Source organism: Falco rusticolus, chromosome 9, assembly GCF_015220075.1.
Source record: "Falco rusticolus isolate bFalRus1 chromosome 9, bFalRus1.pri, whole genome shotgun sequence".
In the NCBI taxonomy this organism is placed as follows: Eukaryota; Metazoa; Chordata; class Aves; order Falconiformes; family Falconidae; genus Falco; species Falco rusticolus.
The window spans coordinates 25,250,245-25,274,829 of record NC_051195.1 but is presented as its reverse complement, the minus strand read 5'-3'; the positions used below and the strand labels follow the sequence as shown (position 1 = coordinate 25,274,829).

The 24,585-nt window shown below is 41.8% G+C and overlaps 1 protein-coding gene across 1 annotated transcript; it reads right to left on the bottom strand.

Annotated features, from left to right (window-relative positions):
• Positions 1-356: 356 nt before the first annotated feature.
• STAMBPL1 (STAM binding protein like 1) lies at positions 357-24,585 on the bottom strand. The gene is made up of 11 exons (XM_037399151.1): positions 23,339-24,585; positions 12,162-12,353; positions 11,065-11,282; positions 9,641-9,716; positions 8,128-8,223; positions 6,522-6,876; positions 5,768-5,892; positions 4,731-4,868; positions 3,967-4,079; positions 2,298-2,397; positions 357-658 (listed from the first exon to the last, which is right to left on the bottom strand). The coding sequence occupies exons 2-11, from the start codon at positions 12,240-12,242 to the stop codon at positions 602-604; spliced, it is 1,359 nt and encodes a 452-aa protein (XP_037255048.1). The 5' UTR covers positions 12,243-12,353; positions 23,339-24,585; the 3' UTR covers positions 357-601.

Genomic DNA, 24,585 nt, shown 5'->3' with positions numbered 1-24,585 from the left:
AACTTGATTTCAAATAAATGTTTCTACTGAAGGATTGCTGGAGAAGATGCATTTCTCCAAGGGACTCTGATGCATCTCTGCTACCCCAAGATATGATGAGGGTCAGCCCTCAGATAAAGGATTTTGTTTTCCTGAGTGTTTTCTCCTTCACAGCCTAGCCAAAACTTGAGCTATACAAGGATGGAAAAAAATAATCACCCAAACTGATGTGTTTGTCTACTACATATAACGTGTATTCACTGAAGCAGTAAAGCGATATACATAGCTGGAAGTCACAAAAAGCTAACCACTGTTAAAAACATCTCATTCTCAGAAAGCAATTAATGCCAACAAGTGACAAAAGAAACAATAGTTACTGTTGTTTGAAGTTCCTTTTATTGTTGCATTTTACAGGTGAGATTTGACAGATTCAGGGGTAATGCCACTGAACTCCATCTTGACAGAGCCATGAAATAACTCCAAAACAGTCTAGAGCAATAAATATCAAACCATTCAATCTAAAATGTATAAATATAAAAGTCATTTCTGAAAACATAGGAAAAACAGGAATCCATTTTTCTGTTTTGGCCATTTGTGTTAACATCGTTATCGTCCATCTGTATCACCTCAGATCCAGCACAATTATCTTTATGTCTTTTCCAACCACATGGCTACATGGCTGCAGAAGAAGTGAACCCATTACTCAGAAATCAGTTTCAGTAAAATAGCATACGAAGGATACCGTTGTCTTTAATTTCCTGAGCCTGCTTAATACTGTGCCTTTCTATACAGCTTTGATTGAACCTGCCACTGTGCCTGTTCGTGGGTGACCCTGACTGTCACAGGGATAGGCTGCCGAGTAAAGCACGGACTATAACATCTAATGAGAAATAAGTTTCTAAAGAGGGTATTGTTTAGTGCTTAGCCTGTGAAACAGATAATAAGTCTGTGCTATCCTTTATGTACAGCATGAGCTACCTGAAATGGAGAAGGAAGGTGTTGTGCGCTGCATTAGAACAGATACATGGGGGATAGCTTCAAGGAAAGTGTGAAATATGTTCTTTTCCTGCAGTGCCTTCAGCTGTGTCTGCCAACATGATGGATTTTTTTAAGCATTTAGGAATAAATTGTGTCTTTAGACACAGTCATGACTAAGTAACAGCTTGTATTGAGTCTGTGGAGAAGAGTTTCTGCCAGAAACCAGATGCAGATTCGGATTGTATTAGTCAGATTTCCTGAAGCTTCCTGTAACCCCTGATATTTTTCCTCCAGGAAATGAGGCTGTGATACTACTGTTTTGGTTGGAATATCAATATGTTCTCGTGATTTTACTTGAAAGGATATTTGTGTTTGCTGGTATCACATATCAGTGTGTCTAATGACTATAAATGTGTTCAAGTGGCCAATAACTTAATTGATGAACTAAGTCTGTAAAGAACCACTGAAAAAGAGCCCATCTGGAACAAAAGTCTTAAAATTTTTCAAAGCTGGACTACCTTCTCATTATCCCTACAGTTAATGGTAAAAGAACAAAACAAAACAGAGGAACCCCAGCCTATCCTTCTTTTGAGGAGTAATACTGACATTCTGAGAGATCTACAACAAAGAAGTAATTTCCAATTTCTTTCAGCATTGCTTCTCTGCATTTGATCATTTTATTTTGAGCTATATGAGTTGCTCTGTATTTGAAGTGAGCCCCATTTAGAAAAAGGAATCTTAGTTACTCAAAGGTAAGGATTGCTGTCTTCCACGTAACAGTGACATTTCTGATAATTCTGACTGACAATACTGTCCAGCCATGCATACAGCATACTATGCTATTAAAACATCAAAAGATAGGGGAGTTACTGAGAAAGGCTTATGAGAAGCCTGGCGAAAATTGCGGGCAATGAAGGAAACGGTGCTTAATCTACTCCTAGCTGCACTTTTTAGCAGCTGGGATGTTCTATTGGGACACTACAGTTGAGGAGAAGAACTGAATTATTTGTTTAAAAACTGAAGAGCTCAGGAATAACTCCCATTTGAAACTGTGGCTTTTGCTTCTTCTGAAAGCAGGTAAAAGTGGTGACTAATGGTAACTGCCTCTGGTTAGCCACCATTTGAATTGCAGTGCTTAACACTCATCTCATGGCTGCTATTAACTACTTAAGTAGACTCCTGATGTCTATCTTGGTCAGAGAAGTAAGGGTAATGAATTATTAAGATGAGGGGCAAATTATATTAAAAAAATCTAATCTGAAGCATGTATCATTCCTGCTTGCAGCAGAAGCATGGGCAAGAATTTGAATAGTCAAAACTATGTTGGATTATATACTTACATTAAATAACCTAGGGTCCTTTGTATGTGGATGGAATCCCTTCTTTTTACAAGCAGAAACTTCTAGCATTCCAGCATTTGTAAGTCGGAAGATGCCAGTGCTGGAAAGCAAAAGATGAAATTCCTGTTACATACTGCTCCCATAATACATGGCTAAGATTTCACATACAAATTGCTTAGCTTAACAGAAGGATGACAGAATGGTACTCAGTGACCTTTGATACACAGGAGGCAAGGCTGAGTTGGATTCTTACAGATATTTCAAATCAAGGGGACACGTATTCCTGTAAAGGAAGAGATGATGAAAGGAAGGGGAGAGAAGAAAAAAAAAATCACAGTACTGGTGCTGTTCCCATTAGGCAGGTTAGACTGTTAAAGGCTGAGGCTAGCTTATATAGGAACAGATATAAACCAGGAACGGCTGTTCTGGATGGCGTTTCACTCGCTGAACTCTAGAGGGGCAGCTTAAAAGAGAACAGCCTTTAAGCTAGTTGTGTAAGTGACTGGTGAGAGTACACATCCTCCCTACTCTTATAGGTTATCAAGTAGTACAAAGCACTAGAAAATGCACTGCTGCATAGGTATGATCTAACACTTTTGGCTATTGAATAAAGTGTTAGAAACCCCTCCCTTCTGTAAAAAACATTAATACCCAATAACTACAGGACAGCGCCTGATTAATAAACATTACAGGTAGAAGTAACAGGTTAGAGGTGGTTACAGCGTATCAGCATAAACTATAAAAGCAGTTTGGAAGACCAGAGATTTGGGGAGGCGTGCAGGTGTGCCCTGGGTTACAAAGCCTAGTGCCTGTGCACTTGCCACTCGATCTCTATTTATAGCTTCACTGCCTGAATGGCCCGTATAGGAAGTTAGGCAACCAGAATGGGATTCAGAGAAGCCATCTACAGGAAGGCCAGAAAGAAAGGCTAGAGAAATGCAGTCTAAAACAGTGGAGTTAGCCCTTGGGCCCTGAAACGCTGAGCACACCAAAGCAGAATCACGGAATTGTTGAGGGTGGAAGGAACCTCTGAAGAGTGTCTAGTCCACCCCTCCTGCTCCAGCAGAATCACCTTGAGCAGGTTCCCCAGGACCATGTCCAGTCAGGTTTTGAATATCTCCAAGGATGTAGACTTCACAGCCTCTCTGGGCAACCTGTCCATTATAAACCTTCACATTAATACTTACACAGTTCCACATTTTTCCAGATACTTATTGTGTGTATCTTATGAAATAATAAAATAAAAAAAGGACCTTATCAAGAAAGTGATCTTTATCCCTCTACTCTCCAAACTGCAATTTTCATATCATCCTAGAGAAATACATCTAACCGCTGCTCTGCCTTCACCAGACAGAATGAACACAGGCCTGTGGCAGGGCACTGGCAATGAGGTCTCCAGAAGAACAGCTCCTGTCATTACTTCTTGATTGAGCAGAGTATAAAAGTAAATAAAATTTAAACCCTGAGGTTGGGAAGGGAGGAGGAGAGAGAACCAGAAACAACAGTGTGTAGAAACTGACTGGAATGCAAGTCTAAACAACTTAAAACAAATTCATAATACAAAATTCTAGCCCTTCATCACAGTTGATATATGCTGTTTGCATTTGATCAAATTTTACAAGAAGCAGGAGAAAATATTGAAATATTACTTAGAAAAATCAGAACTCACTCATTATGCTTTGGTGAACAAACAATTGCAATGGCCTCTGGCAACATTAGCTGGTAAGAACAATGAGTATGAAGATCAACACTGGATAAGAATGCAGTTTGTGTTGGATGTGTCTACAAAAAGAAAGGGAAAACTCAACATCATGAAATATTTCTTACAAATCAAGGTCAACATACATTCAAGAAGGAACAACGATTTGTAACAAGTGAAAGCATCGGTACTTCCCCAGTTTGGTTTCCTAAGTAAGTTCCTATTAACCCAGATTCTCCACTGTTAGGGTGGCTTTTCAGTATGAGATTTATGGAGGCACATTCACAACCAGATGTACAAGCAATTTTCTCATCATGGGGCGGAAAGGTGGAATGAAGAAGCACAAGACAAAGGGAAATTACCTGACTGTCCAAAAAGCCTAAGAGTGGCAGTAATATAAAATTTAAAAACACAATACCCTCCCCCCAAATTTTGAATACAGTAGAAAAATAAATGATGTTAGAAAGTAACAAAATACTCCTAACTTGACATAAACAACAAAAGTTGCACTGGCAAAAGCAGACCCATTGTGTCAACAGGATGCCTCAACTGCATTAAGAAATACCCATCTGTGGAGAACATTAGTGCTCATTTACATCACTACAATTAGAATTACGTGACCAAATTAATTTTGATTATTCCAGTTATTTCTTTAGCTTGTTATTCCCAGGGTTTCTTCCACATAATATGCAAAGCTGATACAGAAAAGCCAGAATCTACGAGCACATACATACATGGATCCAACCCAAAGTGAGGAGATCATACTGATCCTGAATACAAAATAATTCTTCCACATTCTCCATGTCACAGTAGTCTGGTCCTGCAGATTGCTTTGGCACTATTACATGGGTAATAGTAAATTCATTATGTGTCTGTAAAACAAACATCGACTTAAGAGTGGGACAAATGAACTAACGAATAAATGCTGAATCAGAACCTGAAAGATGTCAGCCTATCAGCTAGAACAAAGCAGTATAGCTCCACTGATTCCAGTGCAGCTGTACTGACTTACTGCACCTGCAAATATGCCTTGGCATTTTATCATGAAAACATACAGGGCAGTATTAATAGCAACACAAGACTGTCGTATTGAAATGTTCTCAAAGACCAGTGTGAAAAGTTTGTCCTTTAAAATAATTAATAGGATGAGAAAAGAGGTTTGAGAATACTATAATAATTTTCTGTGAAACTTGGAACATCACTACTTTTGCTATTCTTTCTCTTTATACAATTCAGATACACTTGGACATCATCTTTAAAATTCTTTGTATGCCAGCATCAGCCATGACATCTTTCCCTACTCTAAAAAGACATTAAGTACATTAAGTGTTAATGAGGTCAAAGGAAAAAACACCCTGAAAAGTCAGATGTTCTACAGCTTGACAGGGGGATTTTCTTCTTCTTTTTTGTTGTGCCATTATGAATTTGATGACTGCAGTAGATTCTAACAGTCTTTATATTTCATTGTCCTGCAACTAAACCTCACTTACCTTAGATGAATGCCAGAGAAAGTACTCGAAAAAGCCTGTATTGTACAGCAAGCTGAAAAACTTGCTACATTTTATAATGACAGCAGGGTACTTTGATCAGATGCTTTCCCAATAAGGCAAGCCCACACTGCTGAAATAGCCACTCAGGTTATTATATGAAGTTAATTATGTTAAACATTAATTGTTTAGATCTGCTTTTGCTCTGAAATTGATACATTACAGGAAAATACAGCACTATAAAATATATCTTTCCCCATACAAATGTGAGGGTTAAACTGTACCAGTTTTCCACAGAGAATTCCACATGTCTCTATTCCTCTTACTGTATTTGCCTCTGCTAGCAGCAGAAATTTGTGACAGAGATCCCTGGGCAAAATGACGCCTCTGAGTGCTTCAGCCAATTGAGCTAACAAAACACACACACAAAAAAAAAAAAAAAAAAAAAGGGAGGGGGGAGAGAGAGAGAGAGAGAGAGAGATAAAGAGGAATTTGCAGCTTACATAGTGAAGTTCCCTAAAATAAGGAAATACACACAGTTACAGGAAATTATTAAAAGTGAAGGAATTATTCTTATCACATCACAGATTTCTAATGAAAATAAATCTACAGCACAAGCACTTTACCCTAGATTGAGGTCACCAGCCTGTAAGATAGGCTCACTAGCCTGCCCTTGAGGTGACAGTGAGCTGATACCACCTCCCAGGCCAGGACTTTCCAGGGTGAACCACAGCAGGTTTTGCTTCTGTTCACTTGAGGTCCACAACAGGGTTCAGACTTCATTCCACAGGAACACTAAAGCTCAATCTCTAAATCCATCTCTTGGTATTCAACTGGAAAATGCAAAACTCTGCGACTAATCTCCTCTCTTGAAATGAAGAAAGTCTATGGAACGGTTGTGTGTACACCAACCTATTCATGCTTATTTCACTATGGATGTTCTTACGGTGAATAAACACATATGCATATGCAATATGTGGACTGCTATAAGCAGCAAAGAGGCAGATAGAAAAAAAAACCCCAAAACTCTGCACTTACTCTGAACAGCACTTAAAGTAGCTGCTGGCTTTAAGACCCGGGTTACTGGAGGCGAGTGTCCAACACAGCCAGATGTGCTGCTCCTCTCTTTTTTCTCAAGCAGCGTAGTAGATAAGGAACTGTTCTCTGGTACAGAAATACAAGACAGCATACTTCCATCTATCTGTTCAGACATAACCATGCTTTCTTTGATTTTCTGATCTCTAGCTAGGTCTTGCTTCTTAAGTTGATCCTCAAAGAATTGAAACTGTTCTGATTCAAGCTGCTGTTGCCGCATATGCGCAATTCGTTTCTTCTCTGCCTCTATTAGCTGCTGATGCTCTAGTTTCTTCAGAAATTCGGTTTTACATTTGTTCTGAAACATGCAAAACAGTGACATTCTCAGAACGCTAAAAAAAGCTACAAAAAATGAAGGCAAAGAAGCAATCTAGTTGTTTAATAAAACCATCAAATCCTATCATTAAAAATTAAGTCTTTTGGAACTTGTTTGCTGAGCAGGCAAATGCAACTATATCCCCTGTCGTGCTTTGTGCTTTTACTTCAGTACTGACAGCAGTGGCCTCATTTGCCCATTATAATAATTAGAAAAAGACTTTTCAGAACAGAGATGGCAGAGACTAGGCACAAACACAAGCCCTTACAACTTTCAATGCAACAAGAGACCCATGAGCACATGGGTTTTCTGGGTAGATTTCATCATCAGTTTTGTTATCTGGTTTTGTTGCCTGTTGCTGCTGTTCGGATAGGCTGGTCGACTTTCTCGAGTTACTTTCTTTCCTCGGCTTTCCCTCGATTGCTTAACTTGGCTCTGATGCACAGCCTCCAGCGCCCTAGATGCCTCCTCCACTCGGTCTGTGCCCCCTTGCCCCCAGGCCACCTGCTGTTTCACAGACAGCAAGGGAAGCTTCAGCTTTCAACAGCCCTTCCTGCTCCCTGGTAAAGGAGAGCAGCAAGCATCTTCAGAAGCAAATGGGGGGAAAAAAAGCCAAACCCGGAGCAAAATAATTTCTTGTCATGTACAAAATAGAGCAGTAAAGAAAGCCTCAAACCAACTGATGACAGAAATATGGGGTGTGGGGTGCTTTGGGTTTTGGTGTTCGTTTTAGTGGCTTCCCCCCGCCCCCCAGTTCCCTAAGTCCATTTTAAGGGAAGGGAAAAAAAAAAAACCCAGATGCTTTTTCCAAGAGAAGTTTTTAAAACTACAGATCTTATTTTCAGTGACTTCAATACACAAGTAATTACGGTTACTTAAAAAACTCAAACAGGATCAATTCAAACTTGAGCACGTTCAGAGCCAAGGGACCTTTTCCGCATACTCATGTAAGTGTATTAACAATCTCCTCTATAAAACAGAATCAGAGTGTACCAAAGACCTATCTGGATATTAAGTAAATATCACAGCACATTTATTTCCAAGTGCATGCTTGTATTACTAATTTTCAAATGACCAATTGATTAGAATCTGAGAAGTGAAAAGTCATTCTAAGCAGCCTATGAAATGATTACATTCTTGTAGAACTGGCATTTTACTGCTTAATTCTTAAGAAGTTTTATATGACAAAAATATTCATAACAAAAAATTATTTAACAACCATATAAAACTTACTTTGTTTTGCATGTATTCTTGATATTCTAAGTTATATTTTTTTAAAAGATCTCTCTTCAATTCATCCGTCCGTGGAAATGCAACCTCCTTCAGTTTCTTTGGGGTGGGATGGGGGAGAAAGATAAGTTTAGTTTTCACTTTTTAGAAAAATCACCTGGAAAACAAACTCAGCTGTAATAGAGGTTTTAAAAAGTAAAAAATACAAGAAAATACTGCTCTTTTCCCAGGAAAGAAAGGAGGAAATACACACTAAATCATCAGCTTATGAAATTTCTATAGTACAGTGATTTCAATAAAACTTAATTTATGTCAGTGAAAGGTGTGACATGACTGCTTCTTATCTCAAGGAAAGGTTAGTCCTTTTTCTAGCAATTTGTTGTCTCTGTTTTGTTTAATAGGTGTGTAATGACTAACATTTTTGTTGTAAGTGTGACTTATAAAAAAAGATAAGTCACCTTTCAATGTTTCAGGTAGGATCATCACATTTTTCTCTGGGACTCCCTGGACAGAAATAGGACTGAATACGCCCATTTCCAGGTGGGGCAAAAAAAGAACGTTTATCTGCAGAGATAGCTACAGCTGTAGTTTCCTGTGACAGCCCCAGGAGACAAAACAATGGTGTTTGTAAAACAAAAGCAATGCCCTACGTTTTCTACTGATGCAGAGGCTACTACAAAATAATTTAGAGGCTCTGTAGGCAAGGAAGGGAAAGAGACCATTACTGAGTGCAAGAGGAGTGAGCGTGTTAGATGCCCTTTCTCAACAGGGGTGTTTTCCTAGATTGTGGGCCACAGTAAAAAATTTGGTATGAAGCATTTTGGCTTTGAATATAACATTACTCAGCTTTAACAGCAGAGAAAGCATGCAAATATGACAGCATGAAGGAGGAGACACTCATTCTTGTTCTAACAATTCCCATTGGGCAATTCCAGCTGCTTTAAGCTCAGTATTTCTTTTTCTCTATTTCTCTTTTTTTTTTTGAGGGAGCAGGATGGGGAGTAAAACTATGTTGAATACAAGTGGAGGGAAAAAATCCAGTAAAAACTAAGTAAATACATATTTGGTAATAAAGAAAGCAAAAATATACTTTGATTATTTAGCAAGGTAAGCAAATACTGCACAGACACCAGTAATGCCACACATCTCTCTCTCCCTCTGCAATAGTCAGTCTGGACCATCATCCACTCCCATAACTGGGACCAGAATCTAAGTACTGTTAAATTAGTGTATTTTTAATACGTAAACTTTAAGAAAGAATTATACCTAAGTTTCCAACAATCTACCAACTTATCCAGAGACCATTCTTGTTCACCTTTTAGGATGGTAATTTAATTTCCAGTAATGATCAAGTGATTAAACCAAAACAAAACATGAATGACTAGTGGAGAAAGGTATCAAAAATTCAAGCTGTGGTGGTTGCCGTGGGCTATGTGTGCAGTGGGGGAAAAGGAATGCTGGCAACGGAGAGATTCTGGGACAAACATTCTTAAAGGCCAGGAAACCATAACCCTACCTTAATAATATCTTGTTTTTCTGGTACTGCACATTGCTGATAGTCTCGGTGATTGGGCAGCTTTTCTACAAACAACCTAGAAAATTAAACATGCATGCATTTACCTCAGTAGCCAGAGGAATACCCACAACAGCTTTTATGTTGGCAGAAAAATCAGTTTCACATAACTGTTAAACAAATTCCAAATGACTTGGAGCAGGTTTCTACACATTTGTTTAAACTAAGACTTAAATTCTTGTATTGGCTTGTATGGGACACACAGGGTAATAACAGCAGGTTATTTTCTACATCTGAATATAATTTGGTTTTCATTAGTAGTGGGTTGGGTTAAAAAAAGGACTAACTAGCAGCCAGCACCTAAAAATAGCCCTCAAAAGCATCTACCACCTAGTCAGTATTAATAAATCCTATTTCCACTGTCTTTATCTTTCCTTAGCTGAAATGCTGAATCTTAAACAAGAACTCCAGAATGCAGCACTGACTATCATTAAAGCTGTTATTTTCACTAGACCAAGCTGCACAGCTAACTGCAGTATTATTAAACTACCCAAACATCTAAATTATGTCAACACTCAGCTGCAAAGAGTTTGGAACACACAGCTGTGATCATTCTTTCAGCAATTAGTACAATGTTTACTTCCACACCCTCTTTTTATAGAGACACATAGATTTAAAATTAAGTGAATTAAACAAGGTTTGGTCTAGCTTTCAGAGCATGAGGAAAATAAGGGGGCGGGGGGGGGAGGGGAAAGAGGTCTCCTATTACAAATGTTTTAAAATATACATACCAAAAAAAAACCTTTCAGAAGTAAGAAAACGAACCAATCAAACCTACAGCAAAACTAGCTAGTTAAGAGGTTTAAATCTGCCACTGATACATTTTTCAGCTGGCTGGTTTGAGAGTAAGAAGCAATAAATTATACTTAAACCCTCTGGGGAAGTAAAAAGAGGCAAAAGCCCATTTTTTCATTATTTTTTACGTGCTGTGCAACACCAGCATCTTCAAGATTAGCAGAAGCTCATAGGGCTATAGTTATATTAAAGGCTCAGAAATCTTCTTTTAACATTGCTTTTTAAGCCATGAGCTGTATTTAACCAGCATGCTGATAGATGCAGAATAGTCTGTGGGAAACAGTGCTCAGAGTATAGCTTGGTACAGTAAAATTAAACCTCTGTATATTAGGATAGTTCACGCCTAGCAGTTAATAGATGAATAGATGGATAGAACTACCATACTAACTTTTGAAATAAAATTATAAGAAAGCCTGTGGTTAGAGTAGAGATCTCCAGAGAACAAAGCTATTCTGCAAGAACACACTGAACATTTTTTCTCATAATCTAAAGGGATGCCCTGTTTTCACTGCAACGCTTCATTTCAGTTTGCTCAGAATTATAAGTTGTAACGACTACAAACAGTTTCTTACGTTATGAACTTATTATAAAAAACAAAAGCATTCTCCAGGTTTCCCTCCTCCATATATATTGATGCCATCCGCTCCATCTCTACTCCAGATCTAAAGTAACGGCGTGGAGTGATGTCTTCATTGATTGTGATATTGCTGCCAAGTTTGCTTAACGCACGTACTCTCTCTTCTGGGGTCACAGAGATGTCTGTATGGTCAGGAATAGCTACTAGCTTTTTCTGAAAAAGAACAGAGGGATTAGCAAAGAGAACGAGATACTACATTTCACTTTCATTTAGTGTTCTCATTCAAGAAACTCAAGGGAAATCTTCATTTTTTTCTCATAATAGGCATTGGTTTCCCCACCACTAGCCACAGTTGAAACATTCCAATATGTTTCTCAGTTGCAAATAAACTGTGATTGCAATTACAAATAAAAACTGACCTCATCCCCCTCCCCATACCAGAACAAAAATAATTAAGTAAGCCCCTGTAAAAATGATCAAAGGCAACACAATGTGTGTCCTCTTTAGAATCCCCTGCCCATGAAATTCTGCAAGGTTCTGCCTTAAGGTATTGACATAATTTGATGGAGGGCCTGAATACTCAGACTCCTATTACAGGGTGCATAGGGTATCACTGCTGAGTATAGTTCAGCTAATGAAGAGCAGTAAGTTCCTCTGGTCAGTCAATAGTTCACTTCAAATGAACATTTCCAGTTTCAAATGAGGCAGTTAAAGCCTAAGAAGTCAGAACTAACTCTACTGAAAAAGAAGCTCAGCTGCTTACTATAATCATTACTTTCCCATTAAGTGGCTAAATAACTGGCTACTGCAAGTTGTTTCCTCTGATGAAAATTTTTACTTTCTCTATTCACAATGTTCAGTTCAATTTCTTAAAAACCTAATCACTGAAACAAAACAAAACCCCATAAAACACATAAGTAGAAACAAAATAAATTCCAACAAAACCATCAGGCAGAAAGTGGGAGGAACTGGCAGCATGCTGGAAGAGACCCTTGTAGCTGACAGCCAACACTGCTAAACAGTTCTATCGAATTGTTCCCTATTTGAAAGAGAGGGTGCTCAGCCATTAAAGCATTTCTTTGTAATACGAACCAACGAGCTGACAGTGAATGGTTGTTCCATGTTGTCTGTCTGCAAACCAAGGAGACTGCTCTTTTCCTCCAAAGTCTCCATCCGACTGCAAAGGGCAGTATCAATCCAGTGCTCAATTTTTGCAGCCAGCTATCTTACAGTTTATTAGCCCAAGGGAAACTTGAACATAGATACTCTGGTTGCAGCCATGTGCTGGAAAAAATAAGTAATTCAGATTAGAAATACATTCAAATGTCACATAAGTTTGTATGCCTGCACCCACTCATTACTTCAGCATAACAGTACTTACATATTTAATAACAATCTAGCAGGCATCTAGAATTCAAAATGGGAATGCATGGGGCTTACAGGATAGTTGTGGACTAGCTGACCTGTTCTAATGTTATTACAGTGGATTTGGACACAATATAACAAATTATTTTTACAATTTCTGCAGCAACTTAAAAAACCCCCAACTTTCAAGCATTAAGTAAAAAACTCAACAGTTCCAAGACTAATCACAGAATCTCTGCTTCCTTGAACATATGTTTTGACAAACATATTTATAAAGTGTGAATCTGGCATAATTTTTCCTGCTAAGCCTATAATTAAAAATAAAACTTAGCACACAAACTCATATCAGTAATATAAAGCAGAGAAAATACTTCAAGCACCATCTGTTCCACCTGCACAGCTTGCTGACTTCAACAACACTCAAGATGCAACGAATTCTGATGAGTCAACTGGAGGTAATTGCTCCTTGCACAGCTCTGAACAAGTAAAGACAAATATTTAGACATGCCGACGTCATCAGCAAAAAACCAAACAAACAATACTCAAAATGCAGCCCCCCCACAAACCAAAAAAAAAATCCCCCCAAAATCCCAACCCTGAAAGGGAAGTGAATTATTTAAATTACACTGGAAATATGAAAATGGAGCTCCTAATGTGGTTTTTCGCTTCTGTGCACTCAGTCCAAACAGATTTGATCCTAAATGTCAAAGGCACTTTATGTATTGCAATAAATATGCTTTATGCTTTTGTAAAAGCATAGAGAATGGGTTCAGCAAAGATATTTTCTCAGCACACCTCTCTCTAGAGGCCAGAGGACTCTGGCTTAGAGAAAAACAACCCTAATGTGTTTTTAGCTGGTTACATTTCTCAAGTATCGATTTCCTTATTGGGGTCTTCCTCATTTTTTCCAAAAACTAACGGTATTTGTTAGATCAGTCTTCAGTTGTAACCATTGCTGCAAGTATTACAGGAGACATTAAACTCATTTAAGTAATATGCTTTCTTTACACAATCAGAATCATCCCGTTCTACTTGTAAAAGCCCTTACTGGTATACTCATTCCATCTTATTAAATCAATCTTACTCCACTTCTATGTACAACTTCCCAATCTCAACGAACAAATTCTTGCCTGACTTTATACTCATGCTCCCCATTGTCAAGATTTTTATTCTCATCATCAGGTATGTCACAGGTCTATGGATTCAATTTCAAGACCTGATCTTTAATTTAAAGTATTCCAAATGGTTGCACAAGTGACAAGAAAAAAGTGGAGCATGGCCTATATACCCAAGAGATCAATGCTAATGGAAACAGTTCTCTAAACAATTTAATTTTACATACATGGAGCTCTGGTGTAAATGATCAGCTTGGCACGAGAGACTATTCATTCCTTATTCACAAAGTGTAGAAAGGCCCCATGGGACAACAATAATGAAACAATCTTGCTTTAGCCTATACCAGGAAACATACTACCTTATGGCTAGTTCCCCCTGAAACCCTTCATCAGCCGAACCACTGTAGATGTGGTAGACTGTGAAAGGAAAGGGCTAAAAGCTTGGCCAGAGCAGAGCTCATCTTAGTCTTCTGCCCCTGCAGCTCAGACTCTAAGCAGAAATAAAACCTTCAATGACAGACTCTGCATTCATATGTTCTGTGTGGCTCAGGAATACAACCAAAAAAACCCAGCCAACCCCAAAACAAACAAAAAACACAAAAAACCCACCCAAAACAAAGCAAAAAAAGCAAAGCTAAAAAGCATGTATTTCAAAACCATTTATTCACTCACTCATGACTTGTGAATTTTTTTTTTCATTTCCCCTAGAAGCAACTGGGAGATCTATGATAGTTGAATGGAAGGCTGGTTTTGGTCTAAAGTATGCATCCAAGTATGACAAAGTGCAGAGTAGTCTAGTAATTCAATTTATTAAAAAAAAAAAAAAAAAAGCATTCAAAAGTAAAGGTTGCAGAAATATATGTCTATTCAATTCCCTATTTCAGTTAGCAGTCTTGCTTTCTTGATCAAGAAAACAGCTTTTCAAGACTTTCTTCTTTATGGACTGTCTCTAAAGCCTAGTGAGGAAATGAATATTTAAGCAAATGCTCTTGACATGCTTCCCTACAGAGGACAACGATTCCCACACCTGGAAGACCTTTCAACCTAGCTGGTAAGCAGGTGGAAAAATGTTAGCTCAGCAAGTGGGAAACACAAAAGCCACTAACTGGTGGTTCCGTCTGGGTTTTTTTGAGCCAGTGTTCCCAAGGAGGTCTTTGTTAAAGAAGCCTATGGCATGCCCCAGCCAAAATCTCTTTGGAAGGGGCACAGGGAGGCACCATGGAACCCTTTACTTGCAAACATTTCTCATCTTGGTTGCCTCTACGAATATTCAAGTTATAAACACAGGTCATTTCAGTGATTTTTTTTTAACCTAAATAAGCGTTAATAATAAAAAAAATTGTAATACCAGGTATTTTAAAGAGGAGACATCTGGTAACAGGAGAAACTCATACTTCCTCAAAATTGTGTCAGAGCTTTGAAAGGATGAAGCATTTCTGCAGAGAGCATAAGCCAAGCCACAGTGAAAGAGCTTAGTAAAAGAATCACTGCAACTAAAAGAGGAAACTGACTTTTAAATTTGGCTTCAGAAACACATTAGAAACCAGACACTGTAAATAAAGAAGAAATACTAGGATGAATCTGTACCACTTTTACAAAAATACCAAATAAGACTCAAATATATCAGCTATTACAGGTGGCAGGGTAATAAAAAAAAATATGTAAAAAGAATGTGAAAGAACGCGGGCAGTTTTACAACTGCACTCCAATATATTATCCTTAATACACGGACACACTGGGCAGAATTATAAGCTATTAAAATGCAGAAAGTTATGTTTTACTAAAAACATCACCACAGGCATGCCTGCCAGTTTCCTGGAACGCCTCTGTGCATAATGTGCTGCATGGCGCGGCTTCACAATCACCTTCAGCTGGCGAAGGCCATGACACTGCCAAGGGGCTCCCTCACCCCCACCGTGCTTTTTTGCACTTCCATTTTCTTGACACCTGTGACTTCAAGGCAAATTGTAGCCGATCCGAATTAAAACCACTTTTTAGTTTAATTACTTCCTTTTCAAACTCAGAATGCAAGGGAGGAGGCAGAAACATGAAACCAGCAATACAGACTTGCCACTTTCTGAGGCAGCGCTGTCCTGGACTGTTATGAGCTCGCTTTGAAAACACACCCCAAGAGCTTGTACAGTGCCTGCAAGAATTGCCCAGTCCTGATGAGTTACTCCTTGTCTTCTGGAGATACACTTGTATTGCCCTCTACAAGAGCAAATAGAAATTAAAATATCGAACCTCACTGTGTAACAAACTAATTACATTCAAATATGCAAAATAGTTACGCTAATACAGTGAATTACACTCCAACCCCAACCACAGGAAATAAGTAGCAACGCTAGCTTGGAGCTGTCTTAGTCTATCAGAGTGCAAAGTGCTCTAAATTGTAAGAGTAAATATGTATTTTTCTGCTTTACAATTTCAGGTGCTCCAACTAACTTCGATGGGCTTGGGTAATGTTTGATTAAGAAGAAATGTCTGGACATTCAGCATGCAAATCAAGCTTTTTCTAACGATGGATCTTCTGTGAGTCATCATCAGAATATAAATATCTAACATCCATTCAACAGTTAGGAAACTTTTCTTGAGTTGATTGGTAATGGCATTCCTCACCAAATCCCATTTCCTCCTCAAAAAACACTTGTTTTCCCATATGATCCAGCTTATTATACTATGCATTAATCCTTCGTAAAATCCAGCTTTATTAAATCAAAGGCTTTCACCCACAGAAAACAGAGCAAAGTGAGAAAATCAGCATTTCAAATGGCATCGAAAGTCATTCTTTCTGTTCAGGCTAACAAGCACAGTACCAAGTAGCCGGAAAGTGAAAAGCTGAGAGCACAATTTTAACTTAAAAGTATATGCAAATAGTAGTACATGAAGACAGAATAAGTATATCAAGACATATCAAGCACCTCAAGAGTAGGCTAATAAAACAGAGGTGGTATGAGAAGATCCGGAGAATGCAAACACAAACCATCATGGTTTTCTGAGAGGTATGATATGATTCATCACAAATTCTCCAGTGCCCTCAGTTTGCTGCATGCTGGCGTCTTTCAGACGATTGCTGGGACAGATGGATATAGACAGACAAGAGCCCTCTGCCTGCGCTCCGAGCCTGAGAGCCACGGCCCAGCTCGGTCTGCAAGCTATGTAACTGTGACAGCGAAAGGTGGCACACATGGCTGCACAGCAAGACTTACTAGCTCAAGCAGGGTATGAACTGTTCCAGTTACACAGTTTATGTTTGCAATGCCTTGGTGGAGCCAGCTCACAGCCTGGGCAGAAAGAGCTTGTATCTCCATGCATTCTTATGACTGAAATGCCTATGTAGCATGATGGGTCCTACACAGATACAACCTGACTATGTGAGATGACTGTATCAGCAATGACAACAAAGCTAAGCAGGACTGTGCTCTGCCAAAGGATGTGTGCAGTGACTGGCAGTACCACAGCAGGAGTTGCACTGCTCAAACATTCCGGAAAAGACAGCTCGAAGTAGCAGTACACCTCCCAGAAACTGACTGCAGAGCATGAGGACTGAATTTCAAATCCTTATCGTGATCTTGAGGCTGATTTTCCTTCTTTAGCTCTTCAGAAGAGGTTTTGAAATGTTGAATGAGCTTTTTAGATTTATGAAGTGGCTGACTTTAATAACTATTGCTTTAATCATTAGTTTCCACTTTGTAACATTAGTTACTTTGAAACACTTATTAGTTACTCTGAAACATTAGTTTCCTCTTTCTAACATATTTTTAAATTCCCAGGGAATTAGTCACAACACACTGAGTTCACTGCTGTTACTAACATTGGCCAGTATTTTCACTAGAAAGTTGCATTAAAGAGATCAGTGTTCCAATTGTCCACAGCACTTTTTTTCATTCAGAGCCTAGGTTCTAGTGTTCTTGGGGCATTAGGAATGATTTATTCTTTGCATGTTTTTAATAGTGGATTACTTCAGAAATGCTCATTCTTTTGTTTGATAATTCAGTGGGATGTAAAGCCCAGATGTGATTCCTATAAAAAATAATTCACTTCAGTTCATTGGGATCAGGATCTTTATAGTATATCTGGAGATACTTGCTAATACAGGAGTTAAAATGTGGCACAGTTCCACTTTTAAACTACTCGAGAGCACTGTTCTGCATTTTATCCCATGGTAAGAACAACCCTGCTTAAAGATTACCATCAGAAGAGTCATACTCTGTTTTACTACACTAGGAAGTGTGGTGATTATAGAATCCTAGAATAAAGATGGATCTCACACCATAAAGGGGCCAGTTCTCATTAAAACAGCCAAATTAGCAAGTGCAACCCCCACCTCTTAATTACCCATAACGGAAATAAATTGCCTCAGCTAACTTGAAATAGGGCACATTCAGTGACTGCCAGATGAAGACAAAAGTGCCAATAAGTCACCCATGATGCAGATACTTGTACTTCTGCACTTTGAAATGGATGTTCCAGTGAATTTTGTGAAAAACAGGTTAGAAATACAGGCACCTAACTCATTCAGCTCTTTTTGAAATGCCAAGCCATGTATTGGCACAGCACATAATCATTTATACACATACTTGGGTTTGACATAAAATAGGCTAAACCCCAGCCTAAATAGCAAACTGCCTTCTGTTGGTTCTCTCCAAAAAGAAACAGCATGTTCATGTGTCAACATGTTTTTTGAAACAACTGTTCACTGTTAGAGCAAGTGATTCAGCTAGTATAGTAATTAGTCTCTTTGGAAAAAAACAACAAAGCACTGAATGTCATGGCAAGATCATTCACTTGTACAGAGGAAAAAAAACCCAAACCATTCAACCAAAACCAGCATAATGGCCTTTCAGTGAAAAGCAGCACCACAAGGAGCCACTTGCTGAGAAATCTTTCAATGGAGAAGTTGCTCTTCATAGTAGGAGCTACTAAGCTTGGCTCTAGAAAAGCCTCTCTCAGTAATGGTTTACAATTTAACACTGCCCCTTAATGCCATGCCTCCATGTAAACAGCATTGCCAAGACCTCCTCCCAGGCTCCACTAGCTCCTCCACAGAGGCAGCTACTGAGCTTTACAACCACCTCTCCTAGAAGTGGGTCAGGATTATACCCTCTGCTTCCCACCCACTGGTCCCACCCACCTCCCAGCACGCTGCCTAGAGGTCTCTCCACAGGCTGTGCCAGGGGCGTACAGACAGTAGCATCTTCACCTGCTTGGGTCCAGAGAGGGAGAAATCATGTGCAGGGATATCCTCCATACACAGATGTGCCAAACCCAAGTCTTGCCTATATGCTTATGCCACTCAATGCTGTATCTTACATCACAAAACTGAGCTTTATTTTCATCTAAAGAAAATGCAGATGACAATGGTCTGTTTTCCCACAGTTAAAAAAAGTCAGAACAATTATTGGAAGACTTTTAAAGTTGTTCTACAAATATCTGGATGACTGTAGTTAGTTAATATAGCTACTTGAATACCGCTGACCAGCCATTTTCTAGGGACAGTCTTACCTTTGGAATAGAAACAAACATTACTGCATTAAGAAGCTACTTCAATAATGTTAGATTGCTACTGGGTCTGCTAAAACTCTGATAAGCCACTACAACATGCAGATAACGTCCAGCACTACACATGCAAGCACTTGACTTTTACTCCCTACAGAAAATATGAATGTAGAACCTACAGGCTTTTTGCATTGTTTCAGAGCACAGAGGAGACCTCTGGCCTTCACCTATTTTCTTTTTCATTTTTATGCAGATTATTTCAAAGTCAAGATCTAGTATGGTTGTCCTACTACAACATAACCCTATGCATTTGAGCTGTACACATAGATGATGGCTTGCTACCAGATTTATTAATATGCTCTATCTATAAAGATCTTAGTCACTTTTAAATGTCCTGAAAAACAGACTGGAATTATTGAACATTGAAACATGCATCTGTGAACTGCTGACAGTTCTTTCTCTTGTAGTTTCTTGTGTCAAAACAAAACAGAATCCCTCCCTCTCCCCTTTTTTGTAAACCATTCACTTTCAGCAGAAAAGCATTTTTAACATAATGGCTAAAGTATCGCCAGCGTCAGAATATCTTGGATTACAAGCAATAGCCTACTTAGGCAGTCACTGATATATACTTACGTAAGACAGAACAGCATCTTTCCAAGGACCCCCTGAAAGGATGTTCTAGACATGGTGTAGAAAAAATGCCATTTGCTTCCTTCAGGAAATCTACAACACCCCCCCATGAAAATTAGCGTACCAGGGCACAGTAAGCCAGAAATAAATGAAATAGCTGCTGAAATATTATTTGTTATTTGAGGATTCAGCTGAAATACTGAAAAGATACCTGCAATACATAACATTACTGATAACACTAACTTCCACCATGAGGACAAGAAGCTGTGCTGCTAAGGGAAACAAATGAGTGGCTAAAATCAGCACAGAGGTCTGCAACACTTTACAGATGTCCAAGGAACAAAGGAGGCATGATTCCTTGCAAATCCTCAGGTTTCACAGATTCTTCTGCCTGTAGCCCTACTTCTCTCAGAGGCCAAGTCCCACTAGGGCAGAAGAGTTATGAACCTTCCTGTTCCTCCTATAAAAGGCAATGATTTTTCTGGCAATATTTGTTACTTAATTTTATACCACTTTCAGACTCCATAACCTCTAACAAGGACAGTTGTTAATTGGGTGAGTAACCAGTTGCAACCATCAATTTCTGTTTCTATCTGATGATAAATTCCTATTCTGTCTTATTTCTTCTGGTTCATAATGTAGGTGACAAAAAAAAAATTATTAAATTTAACTGACATCTTTGACATACAAATTCACAGTTCACCTGAAGTCTATTAAATTGTTTATAAAGAATGAAGCTTGCCTTGTGGCACCAAGTTTAGAAAAAAAATAATTTGGGGCCTTAGTTCAATAGATTCTGACTATTTTGTACACTAGTGGTTAAGTAAGCAAAGTGCAGGTAAAAAACTGATAGTGACAATTATCTACAGGATGGAGTGTGGTCAACCAGTACAAATAACTACCACTTAATCTGGTGTGTTTCTGCAGTATGGTACTTGTATTAAGCTAATACAGTTAGTTGATTTCATAATGAAGTCTTTGACCTCCTGTCCTATCCTAGATGATTCAGGATGTCTCGTGCTATGAGCAGATGGGGAAAAAGAACCAGGAATATCTGGCTCTACAAGGAGAATTCAGTGTGCTTTAGATCATTTTTTCTACTTGGGTAGGTACAATGTTTCATTTCTCTTTTGTGAGTTTGCTGAGATTGACAGCGGTAAGCACATATTTTATAGCAGCACTGACTGTAACGCAGTCAGCTCACAGGGCTGCTTGGAAGTCAGCTGAATTATCCAGAATATCAAAGCTGAGCACAATGATTTGTGGCTAACATTTCATACACTTGCAGTCCAACAGGCTACTCATCCCAGTGAAGCTATGCACAGAAGCTTTGAGCCTATTTCCAAATTATTTGCTTTTCCCTTCAGGATGAGCTCAATGGTCTTTGCAACTTACTCAGTCTCCTTTCTGCATCAACAAAGAGAGCTAGACACCTCTGAAAGCCCTTTGACAGTGGTTCAGGGATGCTAAAAGAAGAAGCTACTTTCTGCATTGATTATGTAGTGCGCCCACAGCTTCCCTAATGCAATTCCATATGTTGTGTGCTGAACTGTGAGTCATCTAGAGCTGCGAGTAGGAAGTGGTAGGCAACGGGTTGTGTCTGAGCAGGTGCCTGACTCACAAAGTTACCATCAGGTATCATCATCTCTGTAAATTTGAAAATGCTGGATTTTTATAAAAGGAATGCCTATGCAACAGTACTAAGCCTAACTACACATGTATCGTTCAGAAACTGTACAAGCAAGACCATTTGTTTTCATGGACTGATACTTCTATTTATAATGGAAACTACGACTAGAAAATATGTTTTCTGGCTTGGCAAACTAAACGTTAAATATTTATTAAAAAGACAAAGGCTTTCATTACATGGCAGCAAACTAAGTTTCAGAACACAAACTGGAAATGTAACCTTTGATACAGAAATAAAATCTCAGGAGTCTGATAAGAACAGAAAAAAACCCACTATGCATACAAATCCAGCAAACTGAGATCAAATATTTATTTTTATACATTTGCTCAGTGTCTTCATGCGTAAGTCACCTTGCCCCTCCCTCAGCAGTTGCAGACTTTGTGACACCCCTCACCTTGAGCTATACTCTTCCTCAGCTTGGTGATTAACTTCCAGGAAATGCAGTAAGGGCTGACCTTGAGCATACTTCGTGCACAGAAAGAAAACCACATGAGAACTACCTTCACAGTATCCCCACAGCAGTATCAGTAATACACGTTTGCAGGACTGAGCGAGACACTGACTCCTATTTTTAAACATAATAGTACGGAATACACCCCCTGCACTTAAAGCCATTTAAAATGCCATTTATAAAAGCATAACTATGAAATTTGTGCCTACAGAATTACACAGGATTTGGGAGGAATGTTTCTTAAGCTCTTCTGTGATCTATGAAACTCCAGACTTGTCAACAGTGGCCTTCGGTTTAGTTAGTCATACCTCTAGCACCTAGACATGCAATGGATCGGGCAGAAATGCATGCAGTACCTCAGAAAATCCAGATGTTACAGAGTAACACAACATAATGCCTCAGCAACACCTGCAACAACTGAGCTAGACTCCATTGTCCTAGAGATCTTTCATGAATTTCTGAGTCCATATCCTACTTTCTTGGACTTGGTCTAACGCAACTTATCAAATATATGCAAACCACAGCTTTGGACAGTCAACCACTAGCCTACAACGAGGAGAAAGGCCACTTCTGCCAAGACAGAACTTTCCCCAAAGCAGTCCTTGCCTGGGGAATGAACTCCCTGGGAATTACAGCCCATCCCTGACTCTGAGGTGCACCGCTTTCTCTCCTCTGTAGAAGGTGGGGTTTTGCCTGCCCATGACTCTTCAGACTAGCGTTCTGAACCACGTGCGTATTAAAAATAATTCCAAACTGAGAGAAATCGCCGCAGGAGAGACTTTTTGCCGCCCTTCTGAAACAGGGCAGCGCATCGCCTGCGAGCGGGCGCGCTGCGTTCCTGCGGCGCTCCGGGGGCACCTGGCGGGTCAGATGAGGGGGTACAAACCGGGCAGAAACCGCTCACTGAGCCACAGGCGCCCAGCGACCACCACCGCTCTTTTTACAATCTTCCACTTTCTGTTCCCGTGATAATCTTCCACGTGGACACGGAAATTAACAGAGCGCACCGCTGAAAGCCTTGATTTTTCTGTCAGACACGCCGCCGGCCTGAGCCTGCTCCTCACCGCGCTACACCGCCCGGCTCTGCGGGCGCGGCGGGGCCCGCCGCCTGCCCGGCCCCCGCCTCCCCGCGCCCCCCGACGCGGCCGGCGGCACCGTGAGGCCCACGCCCCCCCTCCCCTCCGCTCCGCGCCCCCCTCCCGGTCCGCCCTGCCGCGGGAGCGCCGTCTCCCGCAGGCCTGCCGGGACCGCGGCACCTGGCACCGGGGCGGGGATGGGCCGGGCCGACCGGCACCGGGGGCGTTCGCCAGGGCGGCGGGGCTGATGGAGCTCGCACCGGCCGCGGCTACCGCCGCTCCCCGGCCCCGGAAGGGGCAGCGGCGGGCACGGCACGGCGCCAGCCCCGGCTCCCTCCGCCCGCGGGGCCGCTGGCGCAAGGCGGCGGGCGGAGGAGGGGGGGCAGCGCCCCGCCAGCTCCCTGCCCCGCGCTCCCCGCACAGGCAAGGCGACGGCTGCTTACCGGGTCTCGCATCCGTGTGAGCGGCCCCGCCGGCCGGTACTGGAGACAAAGCGAGGGGCGCCCGCCCCGCCGCCGGGATAGGGAGGGCGGCAGGAGTGGCCTGGTCCTCCGCCGCCCGGCCTCGCCCCGCCGGGACTCGGTGCCCGGGGCGGCCTGCGCAGGGGCAACGGAAGGGGGGCAGGTGCCGGCGGCGCCGCGGAGAGGAGCCGAGCCGAGCGCCTTGCGCCGCCGCGGCCGGCCCAGGTTACGGTGCGGGGCGAAGGGAGGAGCCTGCGAGGCGCCGGGGCGAGCGGCGTGGCCGCGGCCCGCTCCGCACCGCGGGGTCCGCCGCCGCCCACCGCCACAGCCCGGCGGCCGCGGGCGCCGCCACGCGTACGGGGCCGCCGCTGCAGCACAACGGCCGCCCGGGAGGGGAGGCGGCGGCGGGCGCGGAAGGCGCCGTGCCTGAGGGGAGCGGGGAGCTGCGGCACGGCCCGTGTCCCTCCGCGCGGCCCGCGGCCTTGGCGCCTGTCCAGCCACCGCGTTAGTCGGCCCGTACCTGCCCGGGCAGCGGCGCGCCAGCTCGCCTCGGCTGGGCTGCTCCGAGCCTCGGAGGCGGGCGGCTGAGGGAAGCACAGCTCGCACTGCTGCTGCGGCGGGGGTCTGGCCGTGAGGAGGGTCTAAACGCAGGCGTGGTGGTCGGTGTCGGCCTGCGGTACCTGGGAGGAGGAGCCGCTGGGGCAGGGGACTTCTCCCCCGAGGCAGAGGAGGCCGGGCGCGACAGCGGGAAGGGGGCTGCTGGGCTGGGCTTCCGAGGAGGCAGGGCTGTGCTGCGGGCTGCGCTGGGTCGCTGCTGGGGGTGTCTAGCTAGCGCAGCAGCCGCTCCATGGTAGGTTCCAAGCAGCGTTGGTCACTGACCCGAATGCTGCCCTGCAACCTCTTGCAGGGTGCAGCTGTGGCTGGTTCTTGTGTAGCACAGGAAGGCCCTCTGGAGAAGTTTGAACCTGATCCGGAGTGCCCCTTGGTAGCTGCTTCTAAGCTGGGTGAGCTTAACCCCACACGTGTGTCCACGCAACCAGGTTTTAAGGAGCTGCTAGATCCCCCTTCATTCATTCATCTCCCAGAAGGGGCAGTCCCCAGTGTCCACCCATCGCTTCCCCAGCCAGGCACAGCCACGTGCTCCAGGTCACGGAGAGCGTGTGTTCATCCATGGTTAGCCCTGATGCTGCGGCAGCAAACAGGCACCACTGGTGGAGGTAGGAGAAGTT

Bases quoted from the DNA above. Each gene is read 5' to 3' on its own strand.
- STAMBPL1 (XM_037399151.1), bottom strand. From the start codon at position 12,242: ATGGAGACTTTGGAGGAAAAGAGCAGTCTCCTTGGTTTGCAGACAGAC. The intron at 11,283-12,161 runs GTTCGTATTACA...GTTCTTTTTCAG, and splicing joins CATTCACTGTCAGCTCGTTG to AAAAAGCTAGTAGCTATTCC. The intron at 4,869-5,767 runs GTACAGTTTAAC...TTTGTTTTACAG, and splicing joins GAATTCTCTGTGGAAAACTG to ACACATAATGAATTTACTAT.